Genomic DNA, 18,593 nt, shown 5'->3' with positions numbered 1-18,593 from the left:
CCTCGGCCGGCACCCCCTCCCCCCAGTGCCCCCGCCAGCCGGCACCCTCCTCCCCCCATGCCCACCCCTGCCTCGGCCAGCGCCCCCTCCCCCCAGTGCCCCCGCCGGCCGGCGCCCCCTCCCCCCAGTGCCCCGCCGGCCGGCGCCCCCTCCCCCCAGTGCCCCCGCCGGCCGGCGCCCCCTCCCCCCAGTGCCCCCGCCGGCCGGCGCCCTCTCCGGCCTCCACCATCTGCCTTCAGGCAGCAGCTCTCAGGAAGGGTCTGCTCTTAGCCCCTGGTCTGACTAGTCAACCCCTTCCTTCTCTTCCGACCCCTCTGAGGGCTAAAGGTCTCTGTACCAGTGCAGGGTCTCAGGGTGGAGCACGGGAGCAGGAATGAGGGACTGACCTCTAGAGCCTGGGGCAGGGCCCCCCGCTTCTCGCCCTCACGGCTCGCTCCTCCCGCAGCAAATCCCCACGGCGCACAAGGACTGGGTGTGTGCCCTGGCCTTCGTCCCGGGCCGTCCCATGCTGCTGAGTGCCTGCCGCGCAGGCGTCATCAAGGTCTGGAACGTCGACAACTTCACGCCCATTGGCGAGATCAAGGGCCACGACAGCCCCATCAATGCCATGTGCACCAACGCCAGGCACATCTTCAGCGCCTCCAGGTGGGTGCCGGGCAGAGAGCTCTGCTCCTGTTCTCCACCCTGTCCCGGGCGCTGTCCCCGCGGCCAGGGCATGGAGCAGACCCCGCGGCGCCCCTGGCCTGAGCCCGCCTTCACGGAGCGCCCACGGGGGATGCTGGGCCCCAGGCTGGGACCACCCCCCGTGTCCCAGCCCTTCCTGCCCCTGACACAGCAGCCTGGACCCCTGTGCAGGTATCTCAGACCACAGAGCAGCCCGTCTCCCTCAGCCCCAGCTCTGGTCCCATCCAGGGACGCCCAGGCCCTCTGTCCCAGGGGCAGCTGCTCAGACGGCCTCTTCTTTTTCCTTCTTGTTCCGACCACGTTCCCTGTCTCCGCCTCCCCCTTCCCGCCTCCCCCTGCCTCTCCCCCCCACAGTGACTGCCGGGTAAAGTTGTGGAATTACGTCCCTGGACTCACCCCCTGCCTTCCGCGCCGAGTCCTGGCCATAAAGGGCCGAGCCACCACCCTGCCCTGACCTCCGCGCCCCTCCGCTCTCCTCTCTCCACCCCAGTCCTCCCCCTCTTTCCTTTCCCCTCTTTCTCCACTTCGATCTGAACTGCTTCTTAACGGTACGAGATTATTTTACTCCTCTCCCTTCTCTCCCCCCACCCCCCGTATCCTGCCTGCCCCGAGATTGCCCCGCCTGCCCCTCTTCTTTCCGAGCATGGACGGGGGGCAGACCCCCAGGAGAGGGGTGCCAGGGGGCAGAGAGCAGAGGGGGAGCATTCAGGCCTGGACAAGAAAACAAAATAGCAACAACGGAGAGAAGCCGTGCTCAGACCACAGGCCCCTCCCTCTGCCCAGCTCCCCTCCACCCCTGCAGCCGCCCTCGGCCTAAGCAATGCTTGCCCCTGGGTCCCAGCCCCGCCCGGCAAGTTGGGGGATGTGGCCCGTGCTTCATTCGGGGATGGCCCGCCTTGGCCACTTCAGGAATTGACCAGCCCTCTCTTGCTCCGCCCAGTGACCTGACAGTGAAGTTCTGGAGTGCCCGGCGCCTGGTACCCAGCGGCCCCCACTAGGAGTGAGCTCAGAGGACAGCCTGACCCTCGGCCCAGCGGGGCGGCACCCGGGGGACAGAGGCTGTGGCCCTCCTGTCCGCCTTCCTCTCCCCAACCTTCCCACGGGACACTGCCCGCTCCCTGCCCCGCCTCTTGGGGACAGGGAGGTCGGGGAGTTAATTAAGCTGTGAAGCCAAATTCCCCTCATTTCTCTCCCTGCAGCCTGCCCCCACCCCCCAACCTGTCCCGTGTTCTCTTGCCGAGCTGGCCACGCCCTTCCTCCAGCCTTGGCCCCGGGGGGCCTGTCCGGGAGGTGGGGCAGCCATCTCTGTGCCCCTCCGGCCAGCAGGCCTCCCCTACATCCTCTGGCCCAGCCACTGCACCTGCCTCTGAGCCCAGAAAGATAGCCCTCAGGTAACCATGGAAACCAGGTGCAGGCAGCTGGCCCTGCAGCTGACCTTAGCCCCTCGGCCACCAGTGGCCACTCCCCGTGGACCCCAGCAATCCCTTGGGTCCCTTTCTGCTGGGGCCATGGTGGAGCTGCTAGAAAGATTCCTTTGGGGAGATGGTCAGCGTCCTTCAGTTATTTATTTTTTATTTTTATTTTTGCTGTTGCCTCCTGGAAACTGACTTGAAGTTTCTTCCCACAAGCTTGTTCCTTCAGCTCTTAGGGGCCAGCAGTCCCGGAGGGGATCCGCCCCCCGCCCTCCAGGGCCGCCCCCCCCACCATTTGCTTTGCAGAGGAGGGCGGCTCCCCTTTGACTCTGCAGCCTGGGCCCGTCCCCGACCTCACCCGGGGGCCGCTCTAGTGCCCCCGCCTCCGGCCGCTTGGCGCGCCAGTGCCTTCCTACGCCGGGGCCTGGCGCCCGCCCCGGGCAGCCTTACACCAGCCATGCCCGCAGAGCCATATGTGTCTTCTCACCCGCGGGGTCTCCTGCCCGCGGTCCCCACTCCCAGAACCCCGGGTGGGCCACGTAGGAAGCAGCTCGGAAGACTGTCCACCATGAAGGGGCTTGGACGGCACGCCCGGCCCGGCCCCTCCCCAGCCCCCCTGCATCTCACCCCGGCCAGGCAGAGCCCCTGGCGTCCTTCCCTGGTTATTCAGGAGACTTGCGTTCAAGCCTTAACTGGCACGGGCCAGGGTCTCTCCCTGTAGGGCCAGCGGTGAGGATGGACTCCACTGAGTTTCTCCTTTCCTGGGGGCCGTGGACTCCCCGCTCCCGGGATGTTGTTCAATCCGCATTCTTTCTCTTTTCACACACTTTCTCTGACGCTTAACTGGTCTTGCGCTTCCTGGCCTCACTCAGTCTGAGGCCGGGAAGCCCCAGCTCTGTTCAGAGGACGCAGTGACTTTTGGATCTTCCGGAGGTGGCCCTGCGCTCTCCCCTCGGTGCCCCTCCCCACGTGGCCAGGGCAGAACTCGCCCTGTCCCCACTGCTCCGAGCTGCCCCCCAGCTCAGAAAGCCGTCCTGCTGTGAGGGCCCCCTGCTGGACTTGGGGTCGACAATGGGGGAGCAGACGTGCAGCAGGGACACGCCCAGAGCCAGGACAGTGTCTTCAGGACTGGAAATCCCTCCTGCTGGGCCATCCCGGGGGTGCCGGGAGCCCCCTCAGCCGCTCAGAAGTGGGTACAATTCTCTTCTCGGGCCCCGGCCCTTCCCCCACCTCAACAGAAAGCTTCAACCTTGCCTCCTGTAAGAAAGAATCTGCATGACTGTTTACAAACTGTAGAAACACAAGACTGGAGGCCTCGGCCTGGGGCCAGTGGGCAGCGGCTGCAGGCCTGTCCTTGCACAGACGGGCCCTTGGGCCCGCGAGAGGCGCCCAGAGGCCCTGCCCGTTTCCCGCTGCTTCTCGTGGGTCAGCTACCTCATGGCAGGCTGGCTCTGCTGTCCTGGCGGGAAGCACTGACTCTGAACTTGAGGTCTCGGGAGCCTTTCCCAGCTGTGCTCCAGAGCACTGAAGTCTGCCCGCTCCTTCGGGGACGGGTTGGGTACGTGGTTGGGGGGCCCCCAGCGCCCCTCGATGGACAAGCACCCTCAATGTGGAAGCACAAAATGGTTGTGATTTGAGCACAAGGCAGGGCTGGTGGCAGGCGGCCCGGGCAAACCCGGCCAGGAGGCTCCTCCCAGGAGGCTCTGCCCAGCGGGAGACCGAGGACGCCCACTTCAGGGGCTGCCCTCGCTCCGACAGGGCTCGGCCCGCAGCCTTTCCTAATTCCGGGACTCATCCTACTACTTCTGCCCTGCTGTGCCCACCCAAAGGCTCGGAGGGCTGGGGGCCCCGGAGTGGCACCCTTGTTCCCCGACATCCCGAATTGTTGAATGCTCGATCCCAGGTCCATCCCAGCCCCACTGACCCGTATCCCGTTCCGGGGCTGAGCCCCGGGAAAGCTCTCAAAGCTGGCCGGCAAGCTCCCCTGACGGGACCATCTTCCGGCCGCTGCCCACAGCCTTCTCAGCGCGGTCCTGGGCCAGGCCCCTGCTCAGCGTTAGCCAGGCCAGCGTTTGCTTCCATCTGCAGGGCTGGCTCCTCCGAGGCGCCTGGAGTTGACTCTGGAGCTTGCCAAGGAGAGAGGAAGGCCGAGAGAGGCCAGCACGCCCGAGCCTTTGAGGCGGTCCAGGTGCCGCCTTCCACCCCTTGGGAGGCCACCTGTGGGTCCAGGCATGGTCCGGTCCTGCTGCCCACCAGGGGCCGGGTGGCTCGGGCAGAGGGAGTTTAAAGCACAAACCACCGGAGGGAGGACTGTCACCAGGACCTGCTCACGCCACCCGGGGTGGCGGAGACGCGGGCAGGGCTGCTGTACGGTCGAGGAGTCCTGGCCTCTCCCACCGTTGCGGGGCCTGGCTCCCGGACATCCTCTGAAGCGGTCTGGGCTGGGTGCAGGCACACCCCCTGGTCGTTCATCCCCACGTCGCCCGGTGTGCTCACCACCGTGTTGTGTGGCCAGGGCCTGGCCTGCCAGAGCGCTGAGCTCCTTCCCACCAAGTGGCCCAAACCCAGCGCATCTGTCCCTTTGCACCCCAAGCAGCCAGGGCTTGGCTGCCACCCCCCACAATCCCTCCTCTTTTGGCTCCCAAACCCTTCCCAACCCTCTGATGTGCAAAGATAGAGTTGACAGGGAAAGTTCTGATTCTTCTAAGGCATCTTTGTTCTACTCCCCCTCCCCCAGTGCTCAGAGGAGCTCCCAGCTGCACCACACCCCAGTTCAGCCCTTTGAACTCCTGTCCCGAGGGCCTTGCAGGGAAGCAGGGGCAGTTCCGGGAAGAGCCGAGGGTCAGAGAAGACCCCTGCCGTGAAGCCCTGCCCTGCCCACCAGCTCTTTTCTAGCTATCCCCTGCCCGGGCGCAGGGTTGCATTTGGTTCAGCTCCTCCGCTGGGTGGTAGCACAGGTGTATATATGTTTTGTACGTCTGCCGGTGACTGTACATAGTGTATGAAAGTTATTTAAACCTCATGCTGTACATTTCTGTTCCCGGACCGGATGTGAGTGTTCTAAGAAGCTGTCATAAATAAAACGCGAATGACCCTTGTCTGTGGTGTGTGGTGTGACCCTGAGGGCTACGGATGTTGGGCTGGTGGTCCTCCCTGGGGCAGGGGTTGGGGGAAGGGGCTGGTGGCGGGCGGGGCCAGGCATCTGGGCCAGGCCCTGTGTCCCCTCCTGGGACAGGTGCGCAGCTGGAGGCAAGGGCACCGGTGTTTCCTGAGCGCCTGCTCCATTCCAGACACTGTTCCAGGCGTCGTCCGTCGGGTTTTCACTACCTGTGTGACAGGCAGTGTTTGCATTTTCTGAAATGAGAAACATCTCAGAGGAAGCGGCTTGCCGGGCATCCCAGCTGCTAAGGGCAGAGTCATGGTTGACACCCGTTCCTGTCGCTCCATCGGGTGGGAGGCGCCGTGCGGGTTGCCCCCCAGATGCGGTTCTGTTCCTCGTGGCTTAGGAGGAGGGGACAGAAACACAAACGGTCACACGTGCCAACGGCTCCACCGAAGGCGTGACGTTTGCTTCCAGATCACGGCTTCTCAGTCTTAAAAACTCGTATTCCCTTTTCTTTTTCCCACTGCCTTAAAAATCCTCTGTGCTCTGCCTATACGTCCCATTATTTTGAACATAAAAGCCCCATTTTTAACATAAAAACGTCTGTGAGATGCCGAGCAACCCTGTAATGTGCTCTTCACCCCGGAAGACACAGAGCTGTTACCGTAAAACGGAGCTGCTCTCATGCTTGTAACTCACTAGATCCTGTTCGTTACTACGGTTTTCCAGGCATCAGCGATGCTCATATAACTTAGGGTTGCATGCACTTCAGGGTCCATAGTGTCCCGATGCTCTGCACTAGCTGTGTGTGCAAATCTCTACTTTGTCAGGTTTAGCTCTATCAAAACATTTTCATAACAGTTTTATTGAGATGTAATTCCCATACCATAAAATTTACCCTCTTTCTGGGGAGGGTCAGTACTGACTTCATTTTGCTTCTTTCTGTATTCCCTCAGTGCCTTGTGGCCACAGATGCTGAGCAAACATTTAAAGAGGGAGAGTGGGAGTGAATGAAGAAAGAACAGCAATCCTGGCGGGTCGAGTGATGAGCTGTCAGCAACTATCTAAACCTACTTTTTCCTTTTGAAAACCACACATCCCCCCCACCCACCCCGCCCCTGCACCACCACCTCGGGGGCCAGTCTGCACCTTCTTCCCTCCCCCGACCACTCTGAAGCTTTCCTTTCTGATGTCTGTATTAAGAAGACAATTGGGTCTCTCTTTGCTTTGTTTTCCAAATACCAAAGCAAGCTGCTTCCTCAGCCTGCACAGGCCCTGCTGCAGATCCGGACCCACGGCTGGTGACAGGTGATGGCGCCGATGGGGTCACCGTGGGCGGAGGAAGGTTCCTCCCCAGAGGGTCCTGGTCCTCACAAGGAAGGGGCTTGGCAAGTTGGGGGCCAGTGACAGAGATGCATCCCCCCAGCCCCGCGGCGGGCACGGAACCTCCCAGCCCTGGGGAGCAGCGGTGGCTCCTGAGTCCAGTTGTTTTTGGCTGGTTGACCGAGCTCCACCCACGCCACCTCCCACCCGGACTCACCCCACCCTTGCTCCCCACAGGCCATCTTTCACATAGGATTCTGCCCTTCGGGACAGAGCCTACAGTCGACTGCAGGAAGTGACAACGGGGCATCGCCAGCTGCATACCAGCGGGGAGGGGTGTGGATGAAACCAGAGGACGGAGGACCCGGAGCTGACTGACTGCACCCAGCGGACTCCCCCTCGGCCCCCAGACTTTGGCCACAAAAGGTGGTTTTTCCAAATTCAAGTCTTGAAGAAGCCAAGGCACTTGGGGTGGGGAAGCAGGAATAGTGAGTTAAGGGACATCGCTTTTTATTCTTTTAATGTGGGATTTTCCTCTCCAGATTATAAGAGTAATAACTGCTTGTTATGGCCTCTTTTTAAAAAATTTTTGGCCACACCCCACGGCATGTGGGACCTTAGTTCCCCGACCAGGGATCGAACCCATGCCCCCTGCCCTGGAAGGCAGAGTCTTAACCGCCGGACCGCCGCGGACGTCCAATAACTGTTTATTATAGAAAACTTGGAAAACAAACGAGGATGAAGAAGAGAAATTCTGTTTAGGATATAAGTTCCCAGGCGGCTTTCCCAGGCAAGAAATTTGCACTTCTCGGAATCTGACACGAGCCATTCATTGCCAGGGCTGGGTGGCATCTTAAAAGATAGTTTTTTCCAAACCTCTCAGTTTACAGATGAAAGGAACTGAGGCCCAGAAGGCAACAGATGTGGCCGAGATCATCCCAGGACAAGAGGGCCCTAGAATCCATTTCCTGGGCTTGTCTCTGCCCATTGAGTCCCTTATTTGGCTTGACCAAGGCAAGGAGCGTGACTGTCTCTGAAGCGGGTCCTATACCAATGCACTCGACCTGCTGACAGGTTATAATACAATCCATCCTTTGTCATTGCTTGTAGCAAAGCAGGATCGCGCTTTGGAGGGCGAGGCAGGGACCGTGAGTGTATACTGAGTCTTGTGACTTTCCCCGAGCACTGCCACCTATAACAGGTGCGGCCGGAATGGCCCCTAGTGCCAGCTGGTGACAAAGGCGGTGGGTGGAAGAGGCTTCTGACCAGTGCCGGGTTAGCGCGAGCTTCAACGCTGCCTCTGAGGTCTGTTTGCAACCATGGCAGTGATTCCCGCCGCTCCCTAGGCCCAGATAACCCGGGGAGCGTGGCCACTGCTGAGAGGGAGGCGTGCAAGGTGGAGATGCGGCCACTGAGTGGGAGCTCCACACATCCCCGGGGTCTGGGGTGCGGGTGACAGAGGCCAGACACTGCCGGGCCAGAGACAGAGCCAGGCCAGGCGTCCGCCTCACTGTGGCCAGAGTTTGGGCCATGGGGCCCCTGCTCTGTAGGACATGGGGTCACTGTCACTGTACCCAGAGCTCTGCCCAGGGCCCGGCTGACTGAGGTCGGGGGTAACAGGTGACACCCTGGCTCCAAGCGGGGGCGGGATGGTGGCGATGGGAACAGCCAGTGGCCCTGCGTGGACGGAGAGCCGCCCCGGGACGGTGGGACGGCCGCCGGCAGGGCCGGTTCCAGCGGGGGCAGTGGGAGATGGTAGGTGCTCACCCCGCTGACCCGTCGGCGTGGCAGGAGGGACAGCGGCCAAGTTTTCCATGCCCAGGCCTGAGCGCTGTCACCTGGGCCGGGGTGTTCTGAGCCACGGGACCGCCACAGTGGTGCTCCGCGAGCCGCCTGGTGCCTGGAGCGCAGTAGCCAAACGCTGATCCCCCGGGAGCTGACTGATGCCCTTTAATAAGCGGCTTAAACCAGCCAGAGTGCACTGCCTACGGCCAGGAACCCTGCCCACAACCCCCCCGTATCCCAGCACCGCTTTCCTCCCAGTTTGCTGTTCAAGCTGAGGTTCCCAGGCCCCGCACTCTGGCCTCAGGGCCCTGGCTGAGTGAGGGCGGGGCTGGGAGGGGCCTGGACCCAGAGGTTCACTGCAGAGAAGGCAGCTCTACCCTGGGCGGGAATGGGCTCCAGGGGAAAGACGAGGAAACACCTCCTGCTAGGACATTCCCTCTTTCTCCGTTTATTTTATTTTATTTCTAATTAAAAGATTTTTTTTTTGACCATGCTGCACGGCTTATGGGATCTCAGTTCCCCAACTAGGGATTGAGCCCCGGCCATGGCAGGGAGAGCCCGGAATCCTAGCCACTAGGTCAGCAGTGGTCCCTCTCCCTTTATCACAGAGGCTTTGCAGGGACGCACCCACATGTCTAGAGCAGGGCTCAGAAGCCCAGCCACAGTCACCGCTGCCGCCGTCTTGTCTGCCCTGGACGCAGGCTCAGAAACGGGCCTTTCTCGGCCTCCTGCAGCAGAAGCAGGAGCTGGGGGCCGGTGATCTTCATCTTCTCCTTGGCTTCCAGGACGTAGGAGGTCTGCGCGGCCAGGCAGCTGACCGCGGGGTCGGGGTCTTCCTGCATGTGCTTCAGGGCTGCAACGCAGACACAGCGGTACTGGGCAGGAGGGCCTGGGCCTGGGGGACGGGGGCTCGTGGGCAGGGGGGCGGTGCTGTGCAGCAAGGGGCAGGACAGCTTGTAGAGTGTAAGCAAGAGCTCCTCCTGGGGGTGCACACACCCGGTCACAAGCAGGACCACACCTGCCGGGCTCCAGGAGACGCGTCTGAGGCTCCCCGTCCAGCCCGGGACCAGCCCTGGAGGTCCTGCCCACTTTCCCCGCCCCGGCTCTGCCCTGCTCTCCCCAGAGAACAGCTGTGAGCCACGTCCTCTGACTACAGGGACTCAGCCAGCGACCGGGAGCCCCGCCAGGCAGGGATGCGGTGCTTGGGAGAGGGGAGGGTGGGAGGGAGGGGTATCTCCACGGATGGGCGGGGGACACAGGGTGGTGACCCGGGCAGGAGGGAGGCGCTGGGAGCCCTTGTGTGCCCCCACGTGAGAAGAGGCCAGGGTCCCTCCTGCAAAGAGGTCTAGGAACCGTCCGGGCCAATGAACGGCTGGAGCTCAGCGGGGTGAGGGGCGGTGAGTGACTTGGGGGATGGGGGGGCCCCAACCAGAGCCCCGAAGCTAATGCCTGGGAGACAAGCTCCTTCCTCACTCCTCCCCAGTGGTGACTTTTGTGAGCCCATCTGCCCATTTTCCTCATTTCTGAGCCTTCCCCACCAAGCCCGGCGCCACATCTGACAGCCATGGGCGCTGTGCCGCGGGGTTGCACTCACCTGCGTAGGGTTCCTCCGCCTCCCCGGCCTCCTCCTCGCTCAGGGTCTGGATGATCTGGCCTGCGGGGGGCCCAGAGGACCAGTGGGGCCCCGGCTGCACCTGCTCGGTGCCTCTGCCCCAAGCCGCCACCATTCCCGCCTTCTGTTTGTCTGGCCCTCCCACGACTGGCCTCGGGTCCTGACTCTCCCCCTGAAGTCAAAGTGACCTCGTCCCTGCTTCTCTGAAGGGTCCCAAGCAGATGGGGCTGGGGAGGGGGAGGGTAGCCTCTGCCTTGCAGATGCTTCTCCTCGGGTGATCGAGCTGACCCCTCCAGTGTCTGAGCCTCCCTGCCCAGCCACCACCAGTACGTGGCTTATAGCCCGGGCAGGAGCTTCCTACGGGGGGTGGGGGTCAGGGGCAGACAGTCCTCCGCCCTCCAAGGTCACGACCCCAGGCTCTATCTGCCCGCTGTCCCAGCTCCTCGGGCTGTTTGAAGGACCCCAGGACAGGGACACGGTGGCTCCAGGAAGAGGGAAGGCCCACCATACCTGCAAACCGCACGGCCGCCTGGCGGATGTGGACCTGCGGGCTCTTAAAAACCATCACAGTCTGCTTCAGGAACCACAGGGCTTTGCTTTCCTCCCGTTTCAGCTGTAGGAAGAGTTGCCGGCGCGGGCGAGGTGTCCACGGCTGGTTCTGCGGCCCCGCCCCCGACAGTCTTGAGAGTACGCTGGAGTCACCCTCTCGGTGTAACATCCGTGACAACATTCTAACCTGCATCTCCTCCCGCCCAGCTCCTAAGGATTTATCTACTCTGTGAAGGCTTCCCGGACGGATGGAGCCCCGGCAACCACGTTCCCTGGAGGACGCATGAAACTCACACAGAATCACCCCAATCTCTGGCTCACACATTTTCCCCTCCAATCCTATGGCTTCTATATCGTTTATTTACATCTCGGCTTAAAATCTTCAATCTCCAGGTCACCTGCCTCAGGCGGCAGGAGAACCCATGGTGTCTACACCACTGTTTAAACAGGGCCCCGCGGTGCCGTGTGCACTTAAGTGTTTTACTACCTTCCTTCCACGCCTGGGAAGGCTCCCACCTCTGTGTTTATCCGTGCTCCTCCCTTGAAGGTTCCGAGGATGACGCGTCTTCCCTTTGCAAAGACCACCAGCCCCGCCCCCGTCCCCTGCTTTTCCTTCCTGGCTACACCCGACACTCTTTTTCACTCTGCGTCGAGGCTACATCCGTGGTTTTTCAGATTTTTTTGGCAGTAGAACCTTTTCTTCCAATAAAAACCCTAACTGGAAACTCTACATCCCAAACCGACAAAGGCAGGACCGCACTGGTTGGAGGTGTGGTGAAGCTGAGCTGGCCCACTACTCATCCGCATCTTTGGAAGCCGCCCCAAGAACCCTTGGGTTCCTGCTCCCTGGGCCCCTCTCTCCACCGCGCCCCCCACTGACCCTGCGCCTGCAAAGGTCCCAGCATCCCCTGTGGTCCAAACCCAACGGGCCCCCCCAGCGTCTTTCTTCCTACACTCATGCTACGGTCACCATCATTTCCCGAAGCTTCTCCTCTTGGGTGACCGTGACGCTCCTCTCTTCTCGTCCCTCTTCCACTCCTCTGCCGGATTCTCTTTCCTAGACTCTCGCTGGGTCCTGGAATCCCAATGCTGACTACGTGCCTGTCCCGCTGTGCGAGTCCAGGCTCAGGGCTGCAGCTTCCACCTGCCATTCAAGTGCACGTCCCTGCCCACGGCCCAGCCCGCTCTCCCTGCGTCAGTGACCCGTGTCTGACGTCCAGTGGGACGAACCCCACAAGCCTTACTGACTCCACGTGTACGAGTCGAGCCACTGGCGTCCCCTCCACACCTGGTCCTACCCCTGGATTCTCCCCTCAGCCTCCGACGCCAGCACTCTCCTGTGTTAGGAGCCTGGGAGTCCACCCTTACCTGCACGCTCCACATCAAATCAGCCTCCAAGTCTGGCTAACCCCCCACGTCTTCGTCTCCATGACCCCATCACCTCTCCCTGGCCCCCGGCCCAGACTCAGTCCTGTCCCGGGAACTTATCCCCCAACCTGCCGCCAGGCGGTCTGTCAAAAATGCGCGGCCATTCGACCACGTGACCCCCATGCTTAGTGCTTCGATGGCTCCCCGATTCCTACAGCGTCAAGTCCTGCTCTTGTGTCCCAACCTCCACCAAACCGTACGACCCAGCCTCCTGCTTCCTGCTCTGTGGTCCGGTACCAGGACGGCACCCCGGCACCCATGAGCCAAGCCAGCCCGCAGATGTTTCCGTCTGCTCTGCACAGTGTTTCAAACATTCTAAATTAGTTGCCAATATAAACGTGGGAAATTGCACCTAAAATCAGGATTTCCACTTCCTACAGCGAAGTGGAAGATGTAGCGACCCTGAGCCCACGTTTTCTCATAGATGCAATCAGGGGGTCTCAGCCTTCTCAGCTGGGGACTGTGCCATCGCCAGAGGGATGAGGGGAAGGACACGGTTCCTCATGTCCTACTGATACCTGTGCAATCAAAACCTTATTTCTAATCGTCTGTGCCCAGAACTTGACTCTGTCTTTTAAAGAAACACAGAGTACTTTTTATGGTTCAGATACACACTGGATTTTCTAGGGACGCAGCTACAATATAGATCAAAGCAAGGCTGTACTCCACATTTTCAGAACCTCGCCAAAAATCGTCCATCACTTTGGAAGTCACATCCCCAGCGGCAACACTCGTTGGGTCACTATTTGCGTCCCCAACACACGACCTGCGTTTGTAGCTGGTCCACCCGCGGGCAGGAGGCCCCACGTCACGTCTCCTAGAGGCGCTGGGCCGGGCACGGCCACGCTTATATCACGGCCACATCCTGCCATGTTATCACGTCATGTTATGTTACATTCTATGAAAAAGTACTTTCATTTCTCCTCTGGAGCTAGGGTTTCATATCTCTTTACTTTGGGAGTCTGTAGAGGCGGTGATATTACCCACACATTTCACTTCAGGATAGTAAGGGGCTGTTGTCGAACGCGTGCTCTAACGAGGCCGAGAAGCAGGGCCGGAGCTGCACCACGACCCTCAGCCCTCCAGACCCACCTGGCCTGCTTCTCTGCTTGATGTTACCTGTGTGGCCCGGAGGCATTTGAGTTTTCTGCTCCTGCTTTAATGGTTCCAAGCCACTTGTAGCTCCCCACACGCTGGGCTCTCCCGCCCTCATTTCCCATTATCAAGTCCTATCAGATGAGGTGGCCCAGGCCCCAGGGACAGAGTGAGAGCCCTGCCCCGCTGCTCCACGCCCCCTGTAGGGCAGCACCTCACCTGCACTCCTGAGCCCAGCCCTTTGCCGCAGTGTTACCTCGCCCTCCACTCCCCACTGCCCCCAGAGGACAGCTCTGCAGGAAGCCTTCCTTCAACCCCCAGACTGGGCTCAGCGCGCTCCCACCTTGCATTACGAAGTACATTCCTCTCTTTCAGCCTTTACTTGACTATTCCAGAATGATCCACTTGTGTGCCCAGTTCCCCAACTCAGACAGGAAGCAACGGGAGCGGGGTGGGGCAGGAGCCACATGTAGGTGCTGGGCGCAGAGTGGACGGCCAGTGGGCATCTCATCACCGCACCACTGCAAACCCGGAAGCCGCAGGAAAAAGACCCACACGGCTGGGTGCCCCGGCCTCCCTGCCCAGGAGCAGGCGCTGTGGGAGCCGCGACTTACCAGGGCTCTGAGGACGCTCCAGACGTCTTTCTCGGCAAATATCGCTTTGAGCTTTGACCAGCCCATCAAGGTGGCCGTAAGGCAGAGGGCGGACCGGGCAATCTGGAGAGACGGGGAGGCTCAGTGCAAGGTGTTACAGAGCAGGGCAAGGAGGAGACCCCGAGGGGCATGGAGAGAGGAGACGGACGGCGGTGAGGTCAGCCCTGCGGGCACGGGACTCAGTGAACTCCGAGGGACCCAGGGTGGGAGGAAAGCCAGGCCGTCCTTTGGCTGTACCTGCACCCTTTCTCCTACCAATGAGAAGTTGAAAAATCAGGGTGGTAATGATTTTCCCAGTTGCTATGTTGCTGTACGGAGACCCACCCAGCGCCCAAAACAGTCTCTCAGAGAAGAGATTTCCCTGAAGTCTAGATCCTCCAAGTGGGTGATCACTCCTCTCATCAGGGTCGGCTCTGCCAGAAACGTCCAAGCTGAGTTCCCTGGGAGGGACCCTCCCCACCCCCTCCACAAAGATAACGTCCCAGCTCAGCTGCCGGTTCAGCGCATCCTCACGCGCCCGTCAGAGCCTTGCCGGGCAAAGGAGCCGGGGTGTGCAAGCCGATGTCAGCACTTCTCAGCTGCGGTTCACGCGCCCAGGCTCCCGGGCTCAGAGCCAGGCCATCCACTGCAGAACACGGACCGGTTCTGGGCCCTCTCTGTTCTGGACGCCGTGCTACCTCCAATGGGGGCCTCCCCGCCCTGGGAGCCCGTCTCTGGTCAGTGGCAAAGGGCAGAGAGCGGCTTGGAGAGAAGGCCAGTGATGCCTGGGGCCGGGAACCATGGGGGCGCTCCTGGGAAAGGAAGTGTCACACCCACAGCTTTCCACTGTGTGCCGGGGGCCGGCCGGGGAGCCGGGGCTGTAGAAAAGCCCGGTGCAGGCGTCGGGTCACCCCAAGCCTCTAAGTGCTGCCCTCCAAAGTCAGAGACGGGAGCCTCCTTCAGCCTCGCCCCCGCTGCGTTCCCCTCAGCATTCCGTGAACTTTGGGGGCCCGTCCCCGCACTGGGGATTACCCCTCTGCGCCCCAGGCCTCTTCCTCCCCTGCCGAGGCTCCCCATCTGGGCATCCCATACTCGGTGGAGGCCGAGGGTTACCACTGTGAGATCCTGTATGTTGGCAAACCGTTCCGCTCGGAAATGCTTCAGCAGATCCTTCAGGATGTCCTCTGTCTTGTGTTTCATGCCTCCGACCCAAAACCAACAGTTCGGGGCAGGGCCTTAACAGGGAAAAAGGAACACGCCCTGCCCTCTCCCCTGCAAACGTCAGAGATCAAGAGGGTTTATAGGTGGGATGACGTTTGCCCAACAGAACAAGGAGGGTTCCCTGGTCCCTAGTGCCAGGCCAGTGGGTGGAGGGGGAGTGTGACGGTGAGATGCCTGGTCCTCTAGCAGCTGCTGCTTCTGTACCACGTTCCCCCCTCTACCCGCTGCTAGGCAACCAGGAAATACACCCTATTCAATCACAAAACGTCAAGTTCCTGAAACTCCTTTTGGGGGAGACTTGCAAATTCCTGTGGCACCTCTGTAAGTGTGTGTGGTGGTCTGTATCTTTGGTTTTCCTGGGGCAGAGAAAGCCTAGATCAGGGATGCCCAAGTTTGTTCCGTGAGAAAGGAGCCTCCTTTTCCCAGCTTCACACCTCACGGTGGCAGTGGGACAGCTGAGAGACACTGAGGATTCAAGTTGATCTCATAGGTGGCTGCAAGCCTAGCTCGCTGTTCTCCCAAGACTCTCCTGGAACCTCTGAAAAGAGGGCATTGCCTCAGCACTGCACTTGGGGTCCATCTAGATAAAGCACATTTACAGCATTGCAGCTGTGAGAGAGGCAGGCCCTTTGATGCCCCCAGCACCACATGGGGTCTCCACGGTCGTCCTTGTCACTCCTACGAACCAGAGGGTCCCACGGCCACGGCCACGAGGCAATCCAGGCTCATAACACTTACTTCTATGAAGCACGAGGATTTTGAACAGGTAGTGCAGGCCTCTAAGGCCCCCATGCTGATCTCCTGGTTGGGGTTCATGCAGAAGAGGCCTAGGGTGCCCATGAGCTGCCCGCTCATCGAGAACTCTGCCATGTGCGGCAGGAAGAGGACACTGGGTGCACCCAGCCGTCCACAGGGGGCTCCTCCCCCCCCACCCCCGGGGGCCACCATCCCCTCCCCACACATATCGCTCGACATCTGCTGTGGGTGCCCACCCACCAGCTCCGCACTGTACTGGTAAAGGAGACCTTCCAAGTCAGCACCCAGGGGAGTGGAGCGGCCAGACCCCTGGGACACGGTAGCCAACGGGAGCTGTGGACCCAGCCCGGCTCTCTAGGCCGAGGTCCCCCACCAGGGCTGAGATGCGTGTACCCGATTGGAGCTTACAGGCGCGGGGTGGGGGGGAGAAAAAGGCGCTCTGGTCACCCTCCAGGGCCCCCTGCAGAGCCCCAGTTGGGTGTCCCATGTGCACAGAGGCAGGGGTCAGCCTTCCGCCGCCCCAGGCACTCACCGACAGCTCAGGGAAATTGCAGGTAAGCCTCAGCAGCCGGGAAATGGCCCCCAAGGCCCGGGACTGTTCGTGCACTTTCTCCGACCGTACCAAGCAAGGCAGGATGATCTGGAAGGAGAGCGAGGAGACCCCATCCACACACGTGGGAGCACCGCCCCCTCCCTTCCTAGTCTTTTTAGTGAGCAGGGACCACTCTTCGTTGCGGTGCGCGGGCTTATTGCGGCGGCTTCTCTTGTCGCGGAGCACGGGCTCTAGGCGCGCGGGCTCAGTAGTTGTGGCGCACGGGCTCAGTAGTTGTGGCGCGTGGGCTCAGTAGTTGTGGCTCACGGGCTCTAGAGTGCAGGTTTAGTAGTTGTGTGCAAGGGCTTCATTGCTCCGCGGCATGTGGGATCTTCCCGGACCAGGGCTCGAACCCGTGTCCCCTGCCTTTGCAGGTGGATTCTTTTTTTTTTTTTTTTTTTTTTTTTTTATTTTTTTTGCGGTACGCGGGCCTCTCACTGCTGTGGCCTCTCCCGTCGCGGAGCACAGGTTCCGGACGCGCAGACTCAGTGGCCATGGCTCACGGGCCCAGCCGCTCCACGGCATGTGGGATCTTCCCGGACCGGGGCACAAACCCGTGTCCCCCGCATCGGCAGGCGGACTCCCAACCACTGCGCCACCAGGGAAGCCCTGCAGGTGGATTCTTAACCACTGCGCCACCAGGGAAGTCCCTCCCTTCTTAGTCCTGAGTCCACATCCCCGACCCCCTTAAACACACACAGGAGCCTCCTGCTGCAGCAGGTAGGCCAAAGAAACGACAGGAGGGAGGCCTCAGCTGGCAACAGAGTTCATGTATTTCTAGTTTTCTGCAATGAACATGCTTTGCTTGTAAAATTAGAAAGAAAACAATAAACATCATTAAACATGAAAAAAATACAAGAAATGATACATTCCAAAAGAACGATGTCCCAACGTAGACACGGTTCCTCTCCAGATACGGCCCTCATCAAAGTTCTTTAGTGAGATATATGGGCAGGGACTTCCCTGGTGGTCCAGTGGGTAAGACTCCACGCTCCCAATGCAGGGGGCCCAGGCTCGATCCCTGGTCGGGAAACTAGATCCCACATGCCGCCACTAAACCCGCGCACCGCAACTGCTGAGCCCACGTGCCGCAACTAGAGAAGCTCGGGTGCTGCAACAGAGACCCAGTGCAGCCCAAATTAATTAACTAATTAATTTAAAAAATTAGATATCTGGGCAATCTTGTCTCCTTATCTTTAGTCACACTTAATATTATATCCCAAATTATATTATCGTAATTAATTCCCGTCTTGCTCATGAAAGTTGGCTTCAAGTGACTCTGGGCTATTTCTCAAATTCACACTCACCCCTACAGGTGACAATTTATCATAACTGAGAATATTTGGGAGACTCTATGAAGACAGAGGGAGGAGACACAGGAACCTGTCTCCGGGTGACAGTCACAACTGTGGAGGTTTGAGGACCGATGGCCTTTGGCTGGAGCGGCCCCCAGACCGTCCTAATGTTCCTTTGCTCCCCCCAACACACCAGGTTTAACACAGGACTTCAATTTCCCTGACTGCTGTGGACACTCACCTCCAGGAAGCTCTGCAGGACGACGCTCCAGTACAAGAGCCTGTAACACATCATCTAAGGTCTGGATGGTCTGGCAAGTGGGGGACGTGGGGTGTCAGAGGATGGACAGCTCCCTGGGGCACCCCATCCCCCTCAGACCCCTCCCCACGGGGAAGGGAAGCCCGGCCAGCTCTGCCTCCACACTCCCAGCTTCCCAAGCGCTGGCCTTTCTTGACCTCACTGAAGCCCGGACCTGCTCCACTGGCAGGCCAGAGAGCAGCAGTGGGCACTGGGCAGTTCTTGCCAACAAATACAGCCCCACGGGGCCCTCACCATCAGAGATTCGTTCTCTAACGTTTTCGATCAAGGAAACTTCCAGCTTTAAAACTGAAAATTCTCGGGAAGATCTGGCCAAGTCTATATTGGCCAGTAATTCCATAGAATCTGTGGGTTTATCGCCAGACTGTCTCCTCCTGAGACTGGGGCTGTCATGGAACTAGAGAAACGTAGCCCTCGTGAGAGGAGGACGTGGGCTGCGTGCGAGCAGGAACCAACCCCGGGGAGATGGGGAGGGTGGGCAGCCCGGGGAGACGGGGAGGGAGGCCTGGAGAGAAGAGGACGGTGGGTGGGTGGGCTCCTCGGGGGCAGATCAGCCCCGGCAGATGGGCCAAGGTGGGTACCTGGATGTAGAGACTAGCACTGTCCTTGCGGTCCAGACTGGGCGTGATGGGCGGCAGGGGGATGATGCTGGAGAGGCCGGCCTTGGCCAGGTCCAGCTTCTGGGACAGGTGGAGCGGCAGGTTCACCTGGCTGGAGGGGAGGGGAGGAGCCGCAGGAGGGCTTTGGAGGACAGGTTAGTGTCGAGGGCCCCGGGGGAGACTGCTCT

At 60.4% G+C, this 18,593-nt stretch overlaps 1 protein-coding gene across 1 annotated transcript in view; it reads left to right on the top strand.

Annotated features, from left to right (window-relative positions):
• KIF21B (kinesin family member 21B) overlaps positions 1-1,682 on the top strand; it is a 41,140-nt gene extending 39,458 nt beyond the window's left edge. The window contains exons 39-40 of the mRNA XM_065872008.1: positions 446-645; positions 1,625-1,682. Coding sequence (XP_065728080.1) covers positions 446-645; positions 1,625-1,682 — 258 coding nt within the window. The remainder of the gene's footprint in view (positions 1-445; positions 646-1,624) is intronic.
• Positions 1,683-18,593: the final 16,911 nt, after the last annotated feature.

Source organism: Phocoena phocoena, chromosome 1 (assembly GCF_963924675.1).
Source record: "Phocoena phocoena chromosome 1, mPhoPho1.1, whole genome shotgun sequence".
Lineage (NCBI taxonomy): Eukaryota > Metazoa > Chordata > Mammalia > Artiodactyla > Phocoenidae > Phocoena > Phocoena phocoena.
This window is presented reverse-complemented; position numbering and strand designations above follow the sequence as displayed.